The sequence below is a fragment of the Prunus dulcis genome, chromosome 2 (assembly GCF_902201215.1).
Source record: "Prunus dulcis chromosome 2, ALMONDv2, whole genome shotgun sequence".
NCBI lineage: Eukaryota > Viridiplantae > Streptophyta > Magnoliopsida > Rosales > Rosaceae > Prunus > Prunus dulcis.
In genome coordinates, this window is record NC_047651.1 from 19,702,312 (window position 1) to 19,720,063 (window position 17,752).

The following is a 17,752-nucleotide window of genomic DNA, read 5'->3' on the forward strand; positions in this document are numbered from 1 at the left end:
CAGGTCCTGTCATCTCTGCCTTTTGCTTTATATATATATATATTATAACATGCGTGAAGAGCCTTATAAATGATTGAAAATTTTTTTTTTTTAAAAAAAAAAAAGGGTACAAACTATAGAGAGGTTAGGTGGGTAAGTCTGCTAGTACATGGGATCTGACTTTTTTTTGGGTCAAACTTCGCAGCCCACCAAAAATTTTGAGCTCAATCACAAATTCATATATGCACCTCTCCTTCTCTGTGTCGCATTGTCGCATTGAGCAGAATTTTAAAGAGGAAAAGAAGAAGGACACTTTCTTTTTCTCTGTAAAGGAAAAAAAAAAAAATGGCGCTCTCGCGGCTTCGACACCCAGTGATCTCTCGCGCGCCCTCTCTCTTGAGAGCTCGCCTTCTCTCCTCATCCACCAGATCACTCACTCGGTACACTCTCTCTCGTCCTCTGTCAATCACTTCCGATACATATGTTCATTTCATGAATTGTATGGGATGCTTTTAAAGTAAAGTATTGATTTTTCTGAATGGGTTGGTGGAATGTTGTTGATGGTTTTGGTATTTGATTGAATTTAGATTGGAATGATGAGAATTATGAGATTTGGGGATTGGCGGGTAAGTGTTAAGAGTGTCTTTAACACTGGCATACTTATCAGTTTGATTAGAGGCAATTTGTAATTGCAATGTAGGGACTATGTGTTTTTCACTAATTGATGAGAATGTGCGTTCTCTGTTTATGAAATAGAAATGGGTTTTAGTGATTTTGCTAATTGGAGAGGGTGTTAATTGTTAAACCAAAGGATTCTGTTTCATGAAGTTGCTGATTGAATTTGAATCCAGTTTTTCAGCATTCAACGAAACTCTTTCAATATGTTAGTTCGGTTTATCTGAAATGCAGTGTGGTGTTGCAGGGCGGTGATTCCTGGTGGGAAAGATCCATGACAAGAAAGTAGTCTGTGAGATGTGGAGTTGGGATGGTGAGCCATGCTACTTCCCTTAATGGACCAAAAGTCAGCTTCTGTCATTTTTGTCATTTAGAAGGTTTTAATGCATACAAGTTACTAACCAGTTATATTATATCACACAATTCATAAAATATGAAGAGACATAAAATTGGTAATTTTTATCCACTATATTTGAGCCTTCAGGATTTTCATTCCTTGAAACCACTTCTCAATCAGATGAATGCTGCTGCAGCAACACAGCAAATGCTGGATCTATTTGACATTCTGGGAATTGCCAATTTTGGCATTGCTGGAAATGCCAACAATTCCTTGTCTATTGGTGATGTGACCTTTCCTCAACAGTTTTCTCACACTGGCATTTGGGATTGGCTGGTAAAGTATATTCTGAATCTCTTTTCCTCTTTTTATGTGCTTCTACCATTTTAGAGTCCAACGAATTGCATCAGAGTTCTTATTGACGGAACCCAAATCGATCTTTGAATTACGATGAAGCAAGCTTGGACTTTAAAAGATACAATGTACCAAGAGGAGATAACCTGTTGGGATGCATTGGACTTAGTTATGAACAATTTTTTTCTGAGTACGGGAAGGCCAACACTGCTCGGCCGCTGTTTTGGGCAAATACTACTCCGCAGTGGCTTCAGGTTGCTGCCAACTTGAAGGTCAGACATCCAGATCGTCTCATTTCTATGTCTATCTACACCGGAGTAAACTTAGAGAACAAGAAAAGCAAATGATTGATATCAAAGTCTTTGTCTTTTATGGTAACCTTTCCTGAATACTAGTTGTAACTTGTGTCATATTATTTCAGGGGATCTAACTGAACCAATGTTTGAATTCAAGTGTGTGTGTGCCACAGAAGCCGCAGTTAGTTGTTGGTCTTAGGGGCTCAACAGCCAATATTTTTGTGGACAATGCAGCTTACAGGGACTGCCTTTTTCAAACTTTTTGAGTTTCATCCGTGGACATGGAAAGTTCAGCTGCGGTAATGGTAAGCATTTCGTATACGTGTATGATTTATTTTACCCCCAAAAAAAAAAAACCCTCATTTTCACCTACAAAAGTAGCAAATAAGCTGTGGTGGTTTTGGCAGACAAGCTTGTCAAATGGCTTCCCAGTAATCGTCATTCGAGGGCTATCTGATCTTGCAGGAGGACAATCAGGACATAAATCAATTGACACCTTTGGGTCTCTTGCAGCTATAAACGCTTGCAAAGTTGTAAAATTTATCAAGCAACTGCATCTTGATACTAGGGAACCTGGCTTCCCAAGATCTATACACCCCTAAATCTGAAGGAAAATATAATTGCATGTGGTGAGATGTAAGTACTTATAAGGAGAAAGAACCATCTTTTGTTATTGTAAATGCTTATAGCATAATACAAAAATAATGGATACATCAATCCTCTGTTTATTTTGTTTGGTAATAAAGAACCTTTGTCAAAGTGGTAAGAATGCGTTTGCTACTGTAAACCATACAAAGCACGTATGCCATCAATGTCATCCCTATGTAGATCCCGTTTTATAATCCCATGATCGAAGTTGGGATACATGATTGCGTCCGGGAGGTCAGGATTGTGATTAAGCCCCAGCAGATGGCCTATTTCGTGCACGGCCACAGATTCCAAGTCTACCTCATTTGGTCCTGGATTGCTACTCCATCTCTCATCTGCATCATAATGAAAATTCCCACCTCTAGGAGGGTTAGCGTGCGCCAAAGTCCCTCTGGGGCCATCGAATGCGTTACCAGGTCCATCTCCATGGTTGCCCCTGTGAAATCCAATGGTAATATCAGCTGCTGAAGTAGCAGGGACTTCCTCAAATGTAAAACTGGTCACTTGTGCCCATCTCTGAAATGCTTGTGCACATATAGACCTTACATTCTGTGTGCCAGGGACTTGGTTCACACTTGAACTAAAGCGATATGTCAGATGGGTTTTGGACCATCTTCGCGGTCCGGGGAAGAAGAACTCATAATGAGCAACCCCATGGATAGGCTTGTGCTTATGGTTGTGTTTCTTGCTGCCCTTTGGTGTGCCATTGACAACATCCGGCACACCACATCTTGGCATCATCATCTGTTTCCCCGTGGTGGTGTCTAGAGTTCCAGTGACTTTTAAGTGATAGCTTTTCTGGTATGACTGGATGGCAGACTCTAGAATGTCATCAAACTCCTCGTCGTTGGCATGCTTTGAATGATCATAATTCAGGTAGCCAAATTTGGTGAGGTATTTTTTGAGCTCTTGCAGCCCGCTCACATTTTGACCCTTGTGGCATCCCTCCAAGTGTTGGATGAACTTGAAGGGGTCATGCTGGTCATGAGTAGATTTGGAATGAGTGTTTTGAGATAGCAACACAAAGATGAGGAAAAAGGCTACACAAACTGAGATGGTTTTTGAGGCCATTGCAGGCATTTGGAGCTCGCTAGAGAGATGAAAGAAGGCTTTGTTGTGTTGGTCCTGGCTCCCTTGCCTCTATTTATAGATGAAGATTGCAGCATATCAACAAGTGTGTGCCTTCTTGGAAGGGGCAGGGTTTAGTTTCCGTATAGGACTTGGTCATTAATGGAGTCAATGGAAAAATATATAAATACGATGGCGGTTTTTTGCCATTGTTGTAGGCCATGATTGATTTGCATATAAGCCAGGAAATCTATTTCCTGGAAATTTATTGAGACTGTTTTGGCCTAATGTAGGCATCCTTCGTGTTTGACACTCTTGCCACAAATGTAATTGCCTTCGACTGGGCAAGGACAAAGTCGAAGTCCCTTGGCCTCACGGGGAAGAACCCGAATCTCAACATTAGTAGACAAAATTGTCTCTGGCTGGTGGGTACTGTGGAAGTTATATAATGGTTTGCTTTTGCGTATTTGTGAGAAGTGTAAAACTATGCAGAGCCAAATTCAGCCTGAAGTGACATTGACCCCCTTTTACACCCGTTATATAACATATTCAGCATCTTCAATCGATGTATTAAAAGTGCTACATAGACATTTAACGGCTAGAAATAACATTTCGCATCACTCCAACCGATGTGTCAAAGCTAATGTGGAATGAAGGCTGAAGGTTAAGATGTTATTTTTGATATCCCAAAAGCAAGATGTCAAACTCAAATGAATATATTTTTATTTTATTTTATTTTATTTTTAATTTAAAATAAATCAACACTAAAATGTAATAAAATAATAATTTAATTTGACATATCGGGTGGAGTGTAAAGCTGTATAAGATGTCAAATTGCCACATCAGCCATCAAATTTAAATTTGATGTTTGGTATTTGACATCTTCCTTGGAGATGCTCTTACATGCACCCCCCAAAAAAAAAAAAAAGATACTACATAAAAAATTTCACAACTAAGCTAATGTTGAACTCCGTTTAACATGATAAAGCCATTTGCAACTAAGTTAGGTAATAAAAAAATTGTCTCTGAGAGACACTAGAAGCATAAGCGCTTTATAAAACCAAACCAATCATGTATATGTAGCAGTGACCTATTGACAAACTTGAGTTTATGGTGGTGGGTTTTGTTACCAATCAGAAGGATTAATTCTTCAATAACTGGTATACCACATCTAAAATTACAGAACAAATCCAAATTTTGAATTCTCTCCCTCTCTTGTGAAGGTATGATCACAAATATTTCAACCAAAACAGACTAATCACAAAGCTCAAGCAATATTGTTGAAATGTGCCTACTTGCACTGTGATCAAGCATGCATCAAATGCCTCAAGCATACGCAAATTATAATGATTTTGATATTCACAGAGTGTATCAATCAAAACATATTCAAAGTCACCCTCATTAGCTAGTAAAAAGAGAACAATTTTGGGCTTGGATCTTTTGCTCCAGCCAAAAGGAAACTTCTCATATATGTACACACACTAGTTGAATTATATCAAGTCATTAAACTAATTTGGTGGGTCTAAGTCTAACCACAAAAAAAAATAATAAAAAAGTAGTATAGCCGTGCGGCTATACGATTTTAAAAAAGAAAAAAGAAAAAAGACCCTCATTGTTGCATTAGTTTATATTTTATAGATATTAATTTGCTTGTTTCAACATATCCAAAGCAGATATTGAAGATAAAGAAATTTCACAGTAAATCATTATGAGAGTTCAAATTTTTTTTTTTTTTGGTGTGGGAATGTTTGCCTTTGATCAACCTTATTCTCAAAAAAAAAAAAAAAAAAAAAAAAAAAGAAGGCCAGTAAAGCCGTACGGCTATATCATCAAAACATATTCAAAGTCACCCAAATTGTTTTTTTGAGTCTGAATAAAAGTCACCCTCATTAGCTAGTAAAAAGAGAACAATTTGGGCTTGGATCTTTTGCTCCAGCCAAAAGGCAACTACTCATATACATACACACACTAGTTGCATTGTATCAATTTATTAAATGAACTAACGTGGTGGGTCTAACTAATAAAAAGATGGTTACTTATTAAATCTTATAATTACAACACAAATGTGGGTTAGATTTGTACAAAAAATAAATAATGTAAGTTAGATTAGTTGGTCAAGGTAGTGTTAACATCCCATTGTACTCAGATTAATAACTCTCCCTTCAATCAAACAACTATCGACTACGAAATTTGAAGAACTAAAAAGTAATTCACAATCATATTAGAAATAAATTTAAATGGAGTTTAAATACACCAACAAAGTATATAAAATATCAAAAAAAACCCTTCATCAGTATTATTATTATTATTATTATTGTTATAACATGCGTGAAGAGCCTTATAAATGATTATAAAAAAAAAGTGCAAACTATAATAGAGGTTAGGTTAGGTGGGTAAGTCTGCTATTACATGGGATCTGACTTTTTTGTTGGGTCAAACTTCGCAGCCCACCAAAAATATTGAGCTCAATCACAAATTCATATATGCACCTCTCCTCCTCTGTGTCGCATTGAGCAGAATTTTAAAGAGGAAAAGAAGAAAGACACTTTCTTTTTCTCTGTAAAGGAAAAAAAAAAAATGGCGCTCTCACGGCTTCGACACCCAGTGATCTCTCGCGCGCCCTCTCTCTTGAGAGCTCGCCTTCTCTCCTCAACCACCAGATCACTCACTCGGTACACTCTCTCTCGTCCTCTGTCAATCACTTCCGATACATATGTTCATTTCATGAATTGTATGGGATGCTTTTAAAGTAAAGTATTGATTTTTCTGAAATGGGTTGGTGGAATGTTGTTGATGGTTTTGGTATTTGATTGAATTTAGATTGGAATGATGAGAATTATGAGATTTGGGGATTGGCGGGTAAGTGTTAAGAGTGTCTTTAACACTGGCATACTTATCAGTTTGATTAGAGGCAATTTGTAATTGCAATGTAGGGACTATGTGTTTTTCACTAATTGATGAGAATGTGCGTTCTCTGTTTATGAAATAGAAATGGGTTTTAGTGATTTTGCTAATTGGAGAGGGTGTTAATTGTTAAACCAAAGGATTCTGTCTCACGAAGTTGCTGATTGAATTTGAATCTAGTTTTTCAGCATTCAAGGAAACTCTTTCAATATAAACACATCCATCAGTTCTAGGATTAAAGCGGGTTTCTCTCTTTGCACTGTACTATGTACATATTATTTCTCTCACGCATAAGGATTTGCTGAATATGTAAATACGTGAGTGGGGTTTATTCCTTTGAAAACGTATAAGCTAAGATTTTTACTGTGAAATCATGGTATCAAATTTCACTTAAACTATGTGAGAAATGATCTTGATTCAACACTGTGGTCACTGGTGCTCCTTAGCTTCAAACTCTTGTTCTTGTTTGAATAATTGTGCGCGATAGGTCTTTTTCAATAACTTCCTTATTAAAGAAAAAAGTACGTAATTTAAAGCATCATCTTATGGTATTTTATTTTTGTTTACTAGTCAATGGTGCTATCACATTTTCGGTAATTGATTTTAAAGTAAGTTTGGGATGCTGGTGACAATACTACTACTTAGTCTCTATTTTTGTTTGATGGTGCAGAACTTTCAGTGTGCAAAATTCTACTACGCTTGGTGATAATACTCTGTTAAGGTCTGTAATTGTTGACCTTTTATATGCATGTTATTGCAAAATTCTGTTCTGGTTGCATAATTCTGTCATCCATATATCCACCATCATGGATTGATGATTACTTAATTATACTGCATCAAGTTCTTGATGTTTAATTTGATGGTGGCCTACCATTTTTCAATGAGAGGAGGCTAGTTTTGTTAACCACTTGTTTTCCCTAGTTATTTTCATCTTCTCTCTCTCTCTCTGCTGGCTCTTCACTGACAATGAAATTGATCAGGCCTGCAACTTTGTCCATGCTCACTGGAGTTCAGGATAAACTATCAAAGCTCAAGGTGAGTGTTTGAAATGTACATTAGCACACACCTATCCATAGGTATATTATTTTTTGACGCTTTTATAATTTTCAGCCTTGGACGTGTGTCAAGTATTACTCAACTGCAGGTATGGCTTTTCCATTTAGTTGCAAGTCTCTTCTTTTAAAAATTAAAAGGTGGCTGGACTTGGTATTGTCGTTCTGCATTTGATTTCTGGACTTGATTTTATTCTTTTAGTGTTTTCATAATGATGAGTTTTGCAAATAATTTATCATCTAGTGTGAGAGGAGGGATGCAAGAGGGATGCAAGAGACTTTCCAAATTGTATTCTTAGGATCTATGTCATGGACACCATTCACAGGGATGGTACCACTTTTGACGCATGTTGGATGTGAAAATGTGCTTGGCATGTGTCTTACATGTCTCAGATGTGCTTCCATACGTATGTAGCAGTATTGGGGTTGAGCAAAAACATTAACAAACTGATTAATCGACCAATCCAATCCAAACTGAAAGACTGCCAGTAATTACAATCCAAAAGTTGAGTTTATTGCTTTGGTGCTTGGTTACTAGGGAGAAATAGAAGATATTACGAACCTTCAACTTTCTCTCATTCTTGCTTACCCCAACCAACCTATTTTCCATTATTGCCTTGGTTATTCCTTCCCTTTCTGCCTCTCTCTGCTCCAACCCTTTTCACTCCTTGTTGCCTTGCAGTTCCTATCTCTCGTTCAATTTCTTAACAAATTGAGAGAACTTACCAACTCTTCTCCTCTACTATTTTTCCCTATTCATGACAGATGGCAAGAGATCAGGTCTCGAGAACTTGGCCTCCTCTTAGTGATGACACTTAATGCATCTAGCCATGTTGGCAACTGTGATGTGCTATCAGAAACAATTATCTGCACTGGACTAACTGATTAAAAACGGTTTGGACTGGATTGGTTCTCTTGGATTAGTGATATTGTCCAAAATTTCAAAACAATGCTTATCTGTTCAGTTTAATTGGGGGGCTAAAAGCATTGGTGCCAAGCTCACCGATGGCGAATATCATGGTTATTTTGGTCTGCTTTGAAATTTAGCTAGAGGAACATTTATTATACTTGTGTTGTCAATGAATAATATTTTTCTGTCACTAAGTTGATTGTGATTACAGATCCTTTGCATGTTGTCCTCACGATGCCTGCGTTATCTCCTACAATGGTAAGAATGTGGGAAACAATTTTACTTCTAAACATCTGCCATGTGTCACCCTAAATTTTTATTAGCAAGTTTAGGTCACGTTCTTTTCTCACGCTTGTTTATTACTAACTTGCCATTTTTACCTGGTAGAGTCAAGGTAACATTGCAAAGTGGAAGAAGAAAGAAGGGGATAAGGTAAGTTCTACCAACATGTTCACAAAATGAGTGTTCTAGGTTATGTTTCATGTGAGCTGATTTAGTAAGTGCACAAAGACATATCCCTTCTTACGATATAGCAGATAACAGTATGTTGGTTTTGTAAGTAAATTGTGTTCCTGACTGCTGTTTTGATTTAACAGATTGAAGTGGGTGATATACTATGTGAAATTGAAACTGATAAAGCTACCGTTGAATTTGAAAGCCTTGAAGAAGGGTAACTCTTATTCTTATTCTATTATTATAATCTCTTAGAATTTGGCGGTATGTGATGCATGATTTATGTTACCTTCGGAGTAAAACTTTATCTGGTCCCAATTTTCACTCCAAATGTTTTGCTTGGCATAGACAATGAAAATGTTCTCTTTCTAGAATATTTGTAATTTTGTTATTGTTATTATTTTTCATCTTTGATGTTAAACTTTGCAAATACTTTAGTTATCATTCCTTTTTTATATTCCGTAAATATGTTATATCATGTTTTTTAACTAATATTTACAGCATAGCGCAAGAACAGTTTAAATTATGTGATGCTTACTGCACTAGTACGGTAGTGCCTTTCTTTATTCAACTTTCTGTTTTGCAGGTTTCTAGCCAAGATACTGATACCTGAAGGGTCAAAAGATGTGCCTGTGGGACAGCCTATTGCAATAACGGTAGTCTGGGATTATTCTCTAGCCATGGTTGCTTTACAAACACCCACACCCACTTATGAAATGGAGTTTTAATTCAATTGTAACAAAAATATATTCATTTGTGTCATTCAAATGACAAGTTTTTTATATTATTTATTTATTATTAAAGTATTTTAATGAAAAATGTTTAGTTTTTGTGTTAATGTTTAAGCATTTACTTTGGTTACCACTCAAGCATTTAGTTGTAGACACTAATTTGTGTTCATTCACAAGGTTGAGGATGCAGATGATATCCAAAATCTCCCTGCTAATGTGATGGGTCGATCCGAGGTCAAAGAGGATATACCACCACAACAGAATGTCAAAAAGGAAGATGGGGTACAAGATACAAGTTCTGTGGGCATAAACACATCAGAACTTCCTCCTCACATTCTTATTGAAATGCCAGCTTTATCCCCAACAATGGTAAGGAAGTTTAAATAAGATTTTCTGCTATGATTATAGATGAGTTTCCTCCTATGGAACTTAATGCTGCTTTTCTTATGTTCCTGTTCAGAGCCAGGGAAACATTGCTAAGTGGAAAAAGAAAGAAGGAGATAAGGTTAGTTATGTTTAATGTAAGGTTTTAAATTATCGTTGGAATACATTTTCGTCTCAATTCTTTAAAACTTTTGACCATATCAACACGGACTGTTTTCTTGATCATATGTGAAACAGATAGAAGTGGGTGATGTGATATGTGAGATAGAGACAGACAAAGCAACCGTTGAATTTGAATGTCTTGAAGAGGGGTAATTTTTTATTTTTTCCCCTCATGCTGAGTTTATCTGTTGTAGAACTTAGCTTATGTTAATTTTCTTTGTGTCCCCACTGTATTAATTATTGGTTGTAGTGTAGATTGCCATTGAACAAAAATCGTGAGGACATGCTTTAATTAGTTGAAATGCATTACAACCTAGGCCATTTTGGATACATGTCTTATTAAAATATGCCTATATGGGTTCAACATGGCAAATGGGATTTATGAAGAATCTTTTTGTAAACTAGTATTGAGTTGTCTAAGAATTCACTGTAAAATTTTAGATGGAGAGAACATGGGAAATGAGGATTTTCGTTTGCAACTTTACATTGTGTTATCCAATGTTTTCTGCATAATAGTTTAAGATTTTAGGTTCATGTTCAGCTGTAGGAATCCTGATTCTAACCAAGTAATAGTGTGAACATTTTCTCTTGATCATTCTGCTTCTGCTTTGGTGAATATCTTGAAAAGATGAATATATTATTTGTTTATGAAGCAGCTCTTTTTATGAGTAATCTTGAAATTATCTTTTTAATGGAATCTTGGTTGTAGATACTTGGCTCGGATACTGGCACCAGAAGGTTCAAAGGATATAGCTGTTGGCCAAGCAATTGCAGTAACAGTAAGTTCAAAAATGCTTGTAGGACTCTATGATCTGTCTCTTGCTCGTCCTTTAGGACTAATTTGCATCTAATTTGATCATAACATGGCAGCGACCTTCTTTGTGTTCTCTCATTTTGATTAGTAGATAAAGTAATTTAGTTCTTTGTCAGTTGGTTAATTTATGATACACTTTACTGATTTCATGCCTTCAAACAATTACTAGCGTCTTAGGACATATGAAAATGTTAATTCTGTCTGTTTGGCAAGGTTGAGGATGCAGCTGATTTGGAAGTTGTAAAGAATGCTGTTTTCAGTGGTTCAGCTGTCAAAGAAGAAAAACCAATCCATCAGGATACTAAGGATGCAACTAGATCAGAAAAAACTAGTGTTAAAAGGATCAGTCCAGCAGCAAAGTTGCTAATTACAGAACATGGATTGGATACATCATCATTGAAAGCATCAGGTGCTCATGGTACACTGCTGAAAGGGGATGTTTTAGCTGCAATCAAGTCAGGACTAGGATCTACAAAAGTTTCATCTAAAGAAAAGACAGCTCCATCCGCTCAGGTGCATCCAAAGACTTCTGCCCCAGCATCAACAGAGTCAAGGTCTTCAAAGCAGACAGATTCTTTTGAAGATTTTCCCAATAGTCAAATCCGCAAGGTAGGTTTCATTGACTCGATAGTTAGATTTGGGCAAAATAATTTGCTTATTTTGTAAGTTTTGAATTAATTCATCAAATTTCATCTGTCTCTGTAATTGACAAGTATCTATCAAATTAAAACAAAATTATGTCCACGGCTTTAAAGCCAGCCGTGCTTGTGGCGGAAAGTGTGGGAGTTTAAATCAACACGATTACAAAGGCTGTTAGGTGTTTAGCATTTGCATGCTTAAGGTTTATTTTTTTAGTCCAAGATGGTTAGAAAAGTCTGGCACTGCATGAGAGAGAGATGCATGTAAGGGCCTCAATACAAATGTATCTATGTATATATCTGACAATGAGATAATTGGGTATTCTGTTTTTATTATCGATTCTTTTCTATGTGTCATATTTTGCAGGTTATAGCTACCAGATTGCTGGAATCAAAACAAAACATACCTCACTTATATTTATCAGCAGGTCAAGTAACTATTTGATGAAGTCTTTTTGTTAATATAAATGAACCTTTATCTAAAATTTGTCAATTTCTTTGATTCAGATGTTATACTGGACCCTCTTCTTTCTCTTAGAAAGGATCTTAAAGGTATGGATTATGAACTTCAAATTGTTCTTATTCTTGATCCTTGAGAATTCTTGAATCAAGCAAATCATTTCTTTCTATGGGTTTCCTTAATTGCAGAGCGGCATAATGTTAAAGTTTCAGTGAATGACATTGTCATCAAAGCTGTAGCTGTTGCACTGAGAAATGTACCTGAAGCAAATGGTAATGGCACATGAACATGTGATACTTTTTCTTTCCAGTTTTTGCTAAATTTTGTATTAGTTGAACATGCTTATCAGAGTTTTTGTATTAGTTTCTGTGGTCTTCCATTTTCCTTTTTCTTTCCAAACTTTGTTTTCTTTGAAGTCCATAATAAAACTAGAAACTTTGATACTTATTCTGGAATTTCGATACTGGGGGCCTGCCACTTTCACTTTTATCAAGTGTAGTTTCAGAGAATTCCACGATTCACGGTTCAAGTCTTGGAGTAATTTTGGTTTTGTCTTTTTTAACTTCATATTTTGGTTATTATAGTCTGTCAAATTTTTTGATTTTTGTTTTTCTATTTCAATTCAATACTCTGGAATGAACTTCTAATAAAATATTAGACGACAATAACACATTTTTTTTTATTGTAATACCCAACAGCTTACTGGGATGCTGAAAAAGGAGAGGTCTTTCTTTGTGATTCTGTTGATATATCGATTGCTGTGGCTACTGAAAAGGTAATTTTCTGATTATTAGTGTTTAAAGTTGTTATACAGCATCTCTTATAAAAAAAAAAAAAAAAAAAAGTATTATACCGCATCCAATCACATGATAGGGTATTGGTACAGGGTCTGATGACTCCAATTGTGAGGAATGCAGATCAGAAAACAATATCAGCAATCTCCTCAGAGGTACTTACAGTAATTTGAATTTTTTTTTTTTTTTTTTTCCCCATTCTGGGTTCCATAATTTCCCTTTCCATTTATCTATCTCAGAATGTGTTCACACTTAAGAAACAGGCATTACTTAATGTGACGCCCTCTAGGCTCTGACTTTATGGTAAGTTGGAACTGTGAGAAATTTGTGCCAAGTCAAATGACAGTCAATCTAATATAGGATTATGAGTTGAGAATCAAACTTGGTCTAGGTCCATCATTTTCCTTCAGGTTTTACATTTTAGAATTTTATTTTAGGAAGTGAAGTCATATTAAACGTTACTTCAAATTTCAATTTGGTCGATGATATTTGCTTCTCAGGTCAAGGAACTAGCTGAGAAGGCACGAGCAGGAAAGCTTAAGCCCAATGAATTCCAAGGAGGAACTTTCAGGTGAAATTTGTAGTATTATTAGTTGCTTTATTCATGTTTCTTTTGTTAAAGGCAGTAGTTATGAAATACTCCTCGTTCCTTGTGCAGTATTTCAAACTTGGGGATGTTTCCAGTGGATCATTTCTGTGCAATTATAAACCCACCTCAGGTTCACTCTCTCTCTCTCTCTCTCATGCATAGTTAACATGCCTCAACTGCACAACGTACAGATATTCTTATGGTTGGTATCTCTTTTGTAAATTTTTCTTTACTTCTTCAGGCCAGTATCCTTGCAGTTGGCAGAGGGAACAAAGTTGTTGAACCAGTAATTGGAAGTGATGGTAAGATATTTTGTTGATTATATATTCTACTTAGCAGTCTAAATTTGATGCATTATGGAATGGGATAATAAAGTGAACTTCCCTCACTCCAGGAATTGAGAGGCCGGCAGTTGTCACTAAAATGGACTTGACATTATCGGCCGATCATCGTGTTTTTGATGGCAAAGTTGGAGGTACATAACGCTACAATCTTCTTCCAGACTGTAGCTTAAAAAAGAAGAAAGATATGAAAATACAACCCCCTATATATTTCTTGACATTTGCTTATGAGGTCTAATCCCAATCTATCTTGCAGGTTCTTTCCTCTCAGCTTTATGTTCGAACTTCAGTGAGATCCGAAGGCTTCTTTTGTAATGACAGGAGAGAAGCCTCAAATTAAGCTAGGAGAGATTTCCCTGAAATAACCATGGTGGCGGTTCTCTCTCAAATCACTTGAGAAAATCACAGTATTTTTGCTCCCAGCGTATCCATCTTGTACATTCGCATTTGTTGTGCCATCTTGGTTTGTAGAACTTTTTTGTCACATGAAATTCAACTTGCTTGGTGACAGCAAAATCATTGAGGTACCATGGGTGCAAAATTTTGCATGACTTCCCATCTAATTCCAAATGTTATCTTCCCTGTAATAAAAGGGAATAATGTACAAACGCGGCACAGAAAAATATCAACATTTTTCAAGAATAAATTTCCTCGTTAATTTGCAAAATTCGATCCTTTTATTTTGAATTCATGTAGAGTATTTCGTGTTTGTATGTATATGTACTCTCTTCAGGCCAAAACAACAAACTACTACCTCAATTCTTTTTTTAAATGAATAAATTATTTAATAGTTGCGGAAGACAAAGTTTCCTTTTAAGAAACATAATCACAGTAAATATAAATTAAGCCTGTTGGTCGAGGCAATGTGCCCATCCACTTGCACTTAATGCACGTGACAAACGGTACTCGAGTTTATAACCGAACCTAAATGGTGTAGGTGTTGGACTTATGGATATTGTACGGAGACGAGGCCCACAACCCAGAAAAAAATTCAAACGAAATTTCAGCTTATGTCTAAAGCCCATACCACTACAACCCACCTCGAAATCCTGGCTTGCTAGCAACTTGTGTGGTTAGTGGAACATTACTCATCAGCATAGATCCTTCTAGGGGTTGTGGGGACATTTTAAAAAATGCCAAAGGTGAGAGAAATATTTTGAAAAGAAGTCAAAATAGACAAAATTACTCTTATTTATTTTTGGATTTCCTAAAAAATTTCTTATATTTGCGTGTCTTTAGTTTGAAAGTTGAGGGGTTTTTCTGTCTTTTTTGAAAAAATTGGCTTTTTCTAAAAGTGAAAGTTTTTTTGTGGCTAAAACCTAAATTTACTTAGTTGATTTAATGTGATCAATAATGTGGTCCATAATTTATAGTACAGAATTATCCCGTTCGTAAATTAGATATTTATGATAAAATTATTAATAAGTTTCGATGCGATTAGTAATGTGTCTATTTTGTGTGAAGGTGAATAATAGTGCACTTTAGGTATCAGAATAGGGGCAAATATTTGAGGTGGGGTCGAAGAAGACAACTTGGTGAGGAAGTTCATGAAGACAACTTCGGGAGAAAGTTTTAAAAGCCTATTGGACATATCACCATTTCTCCAATCACAACCCAGCAATGCCAATGCAAATTACAGTGGAATCTGGAAAAGGTGAGGAAATGGAAAGCACTTTTCCATAGCCAATGTTTGTTTTGTAGTTTCATGCTTTTCCACAATTTTGCCTGCTTTGGTTGTTTAGCAAAATTTACCCTATGCACTACTGTCTGCTTTGTTTATTGAGAGCAGAGAGAAGCCTGTAAATTTCTTTGATGTTAATTATTGAGTGAACATGAAGTGTATGTAAGCCCTGTGTATTTCAGTTAAATAAATTTGGTTTACATATGTCAGCCATTTTTAATCTCTTTCAACATTTAGAAGGTTAAGATTTTCTTTTAAGAAGCTCTTCTTTATTGTCCATAGGGCATTTTGTCATCAATCTGGCATTCATATAAGCAAAAAAGAAACGCAAAAGAATGTTACGCTAAAAAAACTAAAGTTTAACTTGAGTTTAAATTGACGTAGGGGCTGATGGTGTAAGAATTCGTAACTTTATTTTTGCCAATTTTTAAAAGATATGGACCAATCTATTATATACTCTAAACTACCACATGAGTGTAAAATGTAATTACATCTTAAATTTATTCGTTAAATATTGTCTACATGTAGCAATGTGTCATCTCTTTAAATTTGACATCACTTTAGCAATGTGTAAGGATCCGCCTAGTAATACTATTCTTATTTTGTTTCTATTTTAATGTGGAAGTGGAATTCAATGTAGGAGAAGGACATCTAACTTACTCAAAGAACCGAAAGTGAAAGATTTTTGTGACTTGAGGGAGATTTGATGAAAAACAACATTTAAAAATAAATAAATAAAAAGCGTGACATGTCAGCAAAACTTGTTTTTGGGGGTGAGTTTTGTCTATAAAATGCAGCTTCACTCTACTGATGCCATTGCAGCTTCTTCTTACTTGTTATATCCACACACACACACACACACACAGATGGACTGCGGCTTTAGATTCCGTCCCACTGAAGAGGAACTGGTGAACTACTACTTGAGGAAGAAGAAACAGGACAAAGATTTTAAAGTTGACTACATCATCCCTGAGATTGATATCTGCAAGTACGAGCCTTGGGATTTACCTGGTAATACATGATTGTTTGCATATCAATCTCAGCCTTGGGATTTTTCTTGTTCAAATTTAGATATTTTGTTTTGCTGTTCACAGAGCCAGAGTATCCATATCAGGATATGTTCTTCTTCAGCCCAAGAGATTACAAGTACATCAACAACATGAGCTCGCACCAACAGGGCCACTGAGCGAGGCTTCTGGAAAACCACAGGCAAAGAACGTGTGATCAAGGGTGCTCAAGGGTCCAATGGGAGAAAGAAGACCTTCATCTTCTATGAAGGTCGTGTGCCTCAATGTAACAGGACCAACTGGGTCATGCACGAGTATTATCTCTGTGAAGATGAAGCCATTCCAAATCCTAAGCTGGCCCAGCAGGTCATTCTCTTTCGTCCATGCTTGATCATCAAGTTTTGTCTGTTGGCTTAATGTTTCATGAACTAATGCTTTTGATGTGTGTGTAGTCACTGATCTTATAAGAAATGCAATTGCTTATCATTTTGATATGGGGTCTTCAACTTATGCAGAGGGATTTTGTACTGTGTCGCTTGAGTAAAAAAGCAGATAAGCACGAAACTTCAATATGTGCTGAAGCTGAACCTGCATATGCTGAATGGGTTGGGATTTCGGAGGTGAGATAGCTTGCTCTGATACCAGAAAGGAAGTTGAGGTTCCACCCCATAATCAATTGGCAATGAGAGGTGTAGACGAACTTCTCTCAATACATGTAATTGGTTTTGGAGTGAAACCTCAACTTCCTTCAATACAAACGTCTTATTTTGGGTAACCCAAACTTGACCGCTCGCTTGTTTATGATTCTTAATACAGGAATGTCCTCAGCCAGAAGAACTGGAATTAGTCTTTCCTGCACTTCAGCTACAGGATAACATCTCGGGGGAGATGGAGTTTGAGATTTCTGGCAAGAAATGACCTGCTGCTGGAGCTTACTATATGTATTAGTATTAAACCTCTCTGCCATTTTATTTTCAATTGTACCCTTGTGTTGTGAGTATTGTATTATACTGTATTTGGTATTTCCATATTTAGTATTTTAATTCTTAATCTCACTAATTTGACATTTAATTTATTGCTTCAACAATGGTATGCTCCCCCATATGCAGTGAATACAGGGTTGGTGCCCTGCACTTTAAATTAAGCTAGAAAGATTTCTCAGAAATAACCATGGTGGCGGTTGAGAAAATCACAGTAATTTTGTCGCATGAAACTCAATTTGCTTGGTGACAGCAAAATCATTTGAGGTGCCAATGGGTGCAAAATTTTACATGACTTCCCATCTAATTCCAAATTTCCTTTTCCCTGTAATAAAAGAGAATAATGTACAAACATGGCACATAAAAAGATCACTACGATTTTTCAAGAATAAATTTCCTTATTAATGTGCAAAATTCGGTCATCTTTTTTTTTTTTTTTTGAATTAATGTAGAGTAGTTCGTGTTTGTATGTATACTCTCCCAAGGCCAAAACAA

At 36.2% G+C, this 17,752-nt stretch overlaps 2 protein-coding genes and 2 pseudogenes across 4 annotated transcripts; 3 read left to right on the forward strand and 1 right to left on the reverse strand.

Moving 5' to 3' along the window:
* Positions 1 to 275: 275 nt before the first annotated feature.
* LOC117617576 (dihydrolipoyllysine-residue acetyltransferase component 1 of pyruvate dehydrogenase complex, mitochondrial) lies at positions 276 to 14,256 on the forward strand. 3 transcript variants are annotated; one of them, XM_034347008.1, is made up of 23 exons: positions 276 to 419; positions 6,932 to 6,982; positions 7,242 to 7,296; positions 7,372 to 7,405; positions 8,435 to 8,481; positions 8,611 to 8,655; positions 8,820 to 8,893; positions 9,263 to 9,332; positions 9,585 to 9,776; positions 9,868 to 9,912; positions 10,029 to 10,102; positions 10,663 to 10,732; positions 10,981 to 11,376; positions 11,773 to 11,833; positions 11,913 to 11,957; positions 12,054 to 12,137; positions 12,564 to 12,640; positions 12,752 to 12,814; positions 13,160 to 13,230; positions 13,318 to 13,378; positions 13,490 to 13,550; positions 13,643 to 13,723; positions 13,846 to 14,256. In XM_034347008.1, exons 1-23 carry the CDS (start codon positions 325 to 327, stop codon positions 13,902 to 13,904), a joined length of 1,911 nt encoding a protein of 636 aa, XP_034202899.1. In that variant the 5' UTR covers positions 276 to 324; the 3' UTR covers positions 13,905 to 14,256. The 3 variants fall into 3 exon arrangements, with proteins under 3 accessions (XP_034202899.1, XP_034202898.1, XP_034202900.1); XM_034347007.1 differs by lacking the exon at positions 276 to 419 and adding an exon at positions 5,734 to 6,029; XM_034347009.1 differs by lacking the exons at positions 276 to 419; positions 6,932 to 6,982 and adding an exon at positions 5,819 to 6,029.
* LOC117617578 lies at positions 910 to 2,400 on the forward strand (annotated as a pseudogene).
* On the reverse strand, positions 2,349 to 3,388 carry LOC117617577 (metalloendoproteinase 2-MMP-like). The gene has a single exon (XM_034347010.1). The coding sequence runs from the start codon at positions 3,367 to 3,369 to the stop codon at positions 2,419 to 2,421; it is 951 nt and encodes a 316-aa protein (XP_034202901.1). The 5' UTR covers positions 3,370 to 3,388; the 3' UTR covers positions 2,349 to 2,418.
* Positions 14,257 to 15,157: 901 nt separating the features above from the next.
* LOC117617693 lies at positions 15,158 to 17,343 on the forward strand (annotated as a pseudogene).
* Positions 17,344 to 17,752: the final 409 nt, after the last annotated feature.

Bases quoted from the DNA above. Each gene is read 5' to 3' on its own strand.
- LOC117617576 (XM_034347008.1), top strand. From the start codon at position 325: ATGGCGCTCTCGCGGCTTCGACACCCAGTGATCTCTCGCGCGCCCTCT. The intron at 9,333-9,584 runs GTAGTCTGGGAT...TTCATTCACAAG, and splicing joins GACAGCCTATTGCAATAACG to GTTGAGGATGCAGATGATAT. The intron at 11,834-11,912 runs GTCAAGTAACTA...TCTTTGATTCAG, and splicing joins TCACTTATATTTATCAGCAG to ATGTTATACTGGACCCTCTT.
- LOC117617577 (XM_034347010.1), bottom strand. From the start codon at position 3,369: ATGCCTGCAATGGCCTCAAAAACCATCTCAGTTTGTGTAGCCTTTTTC.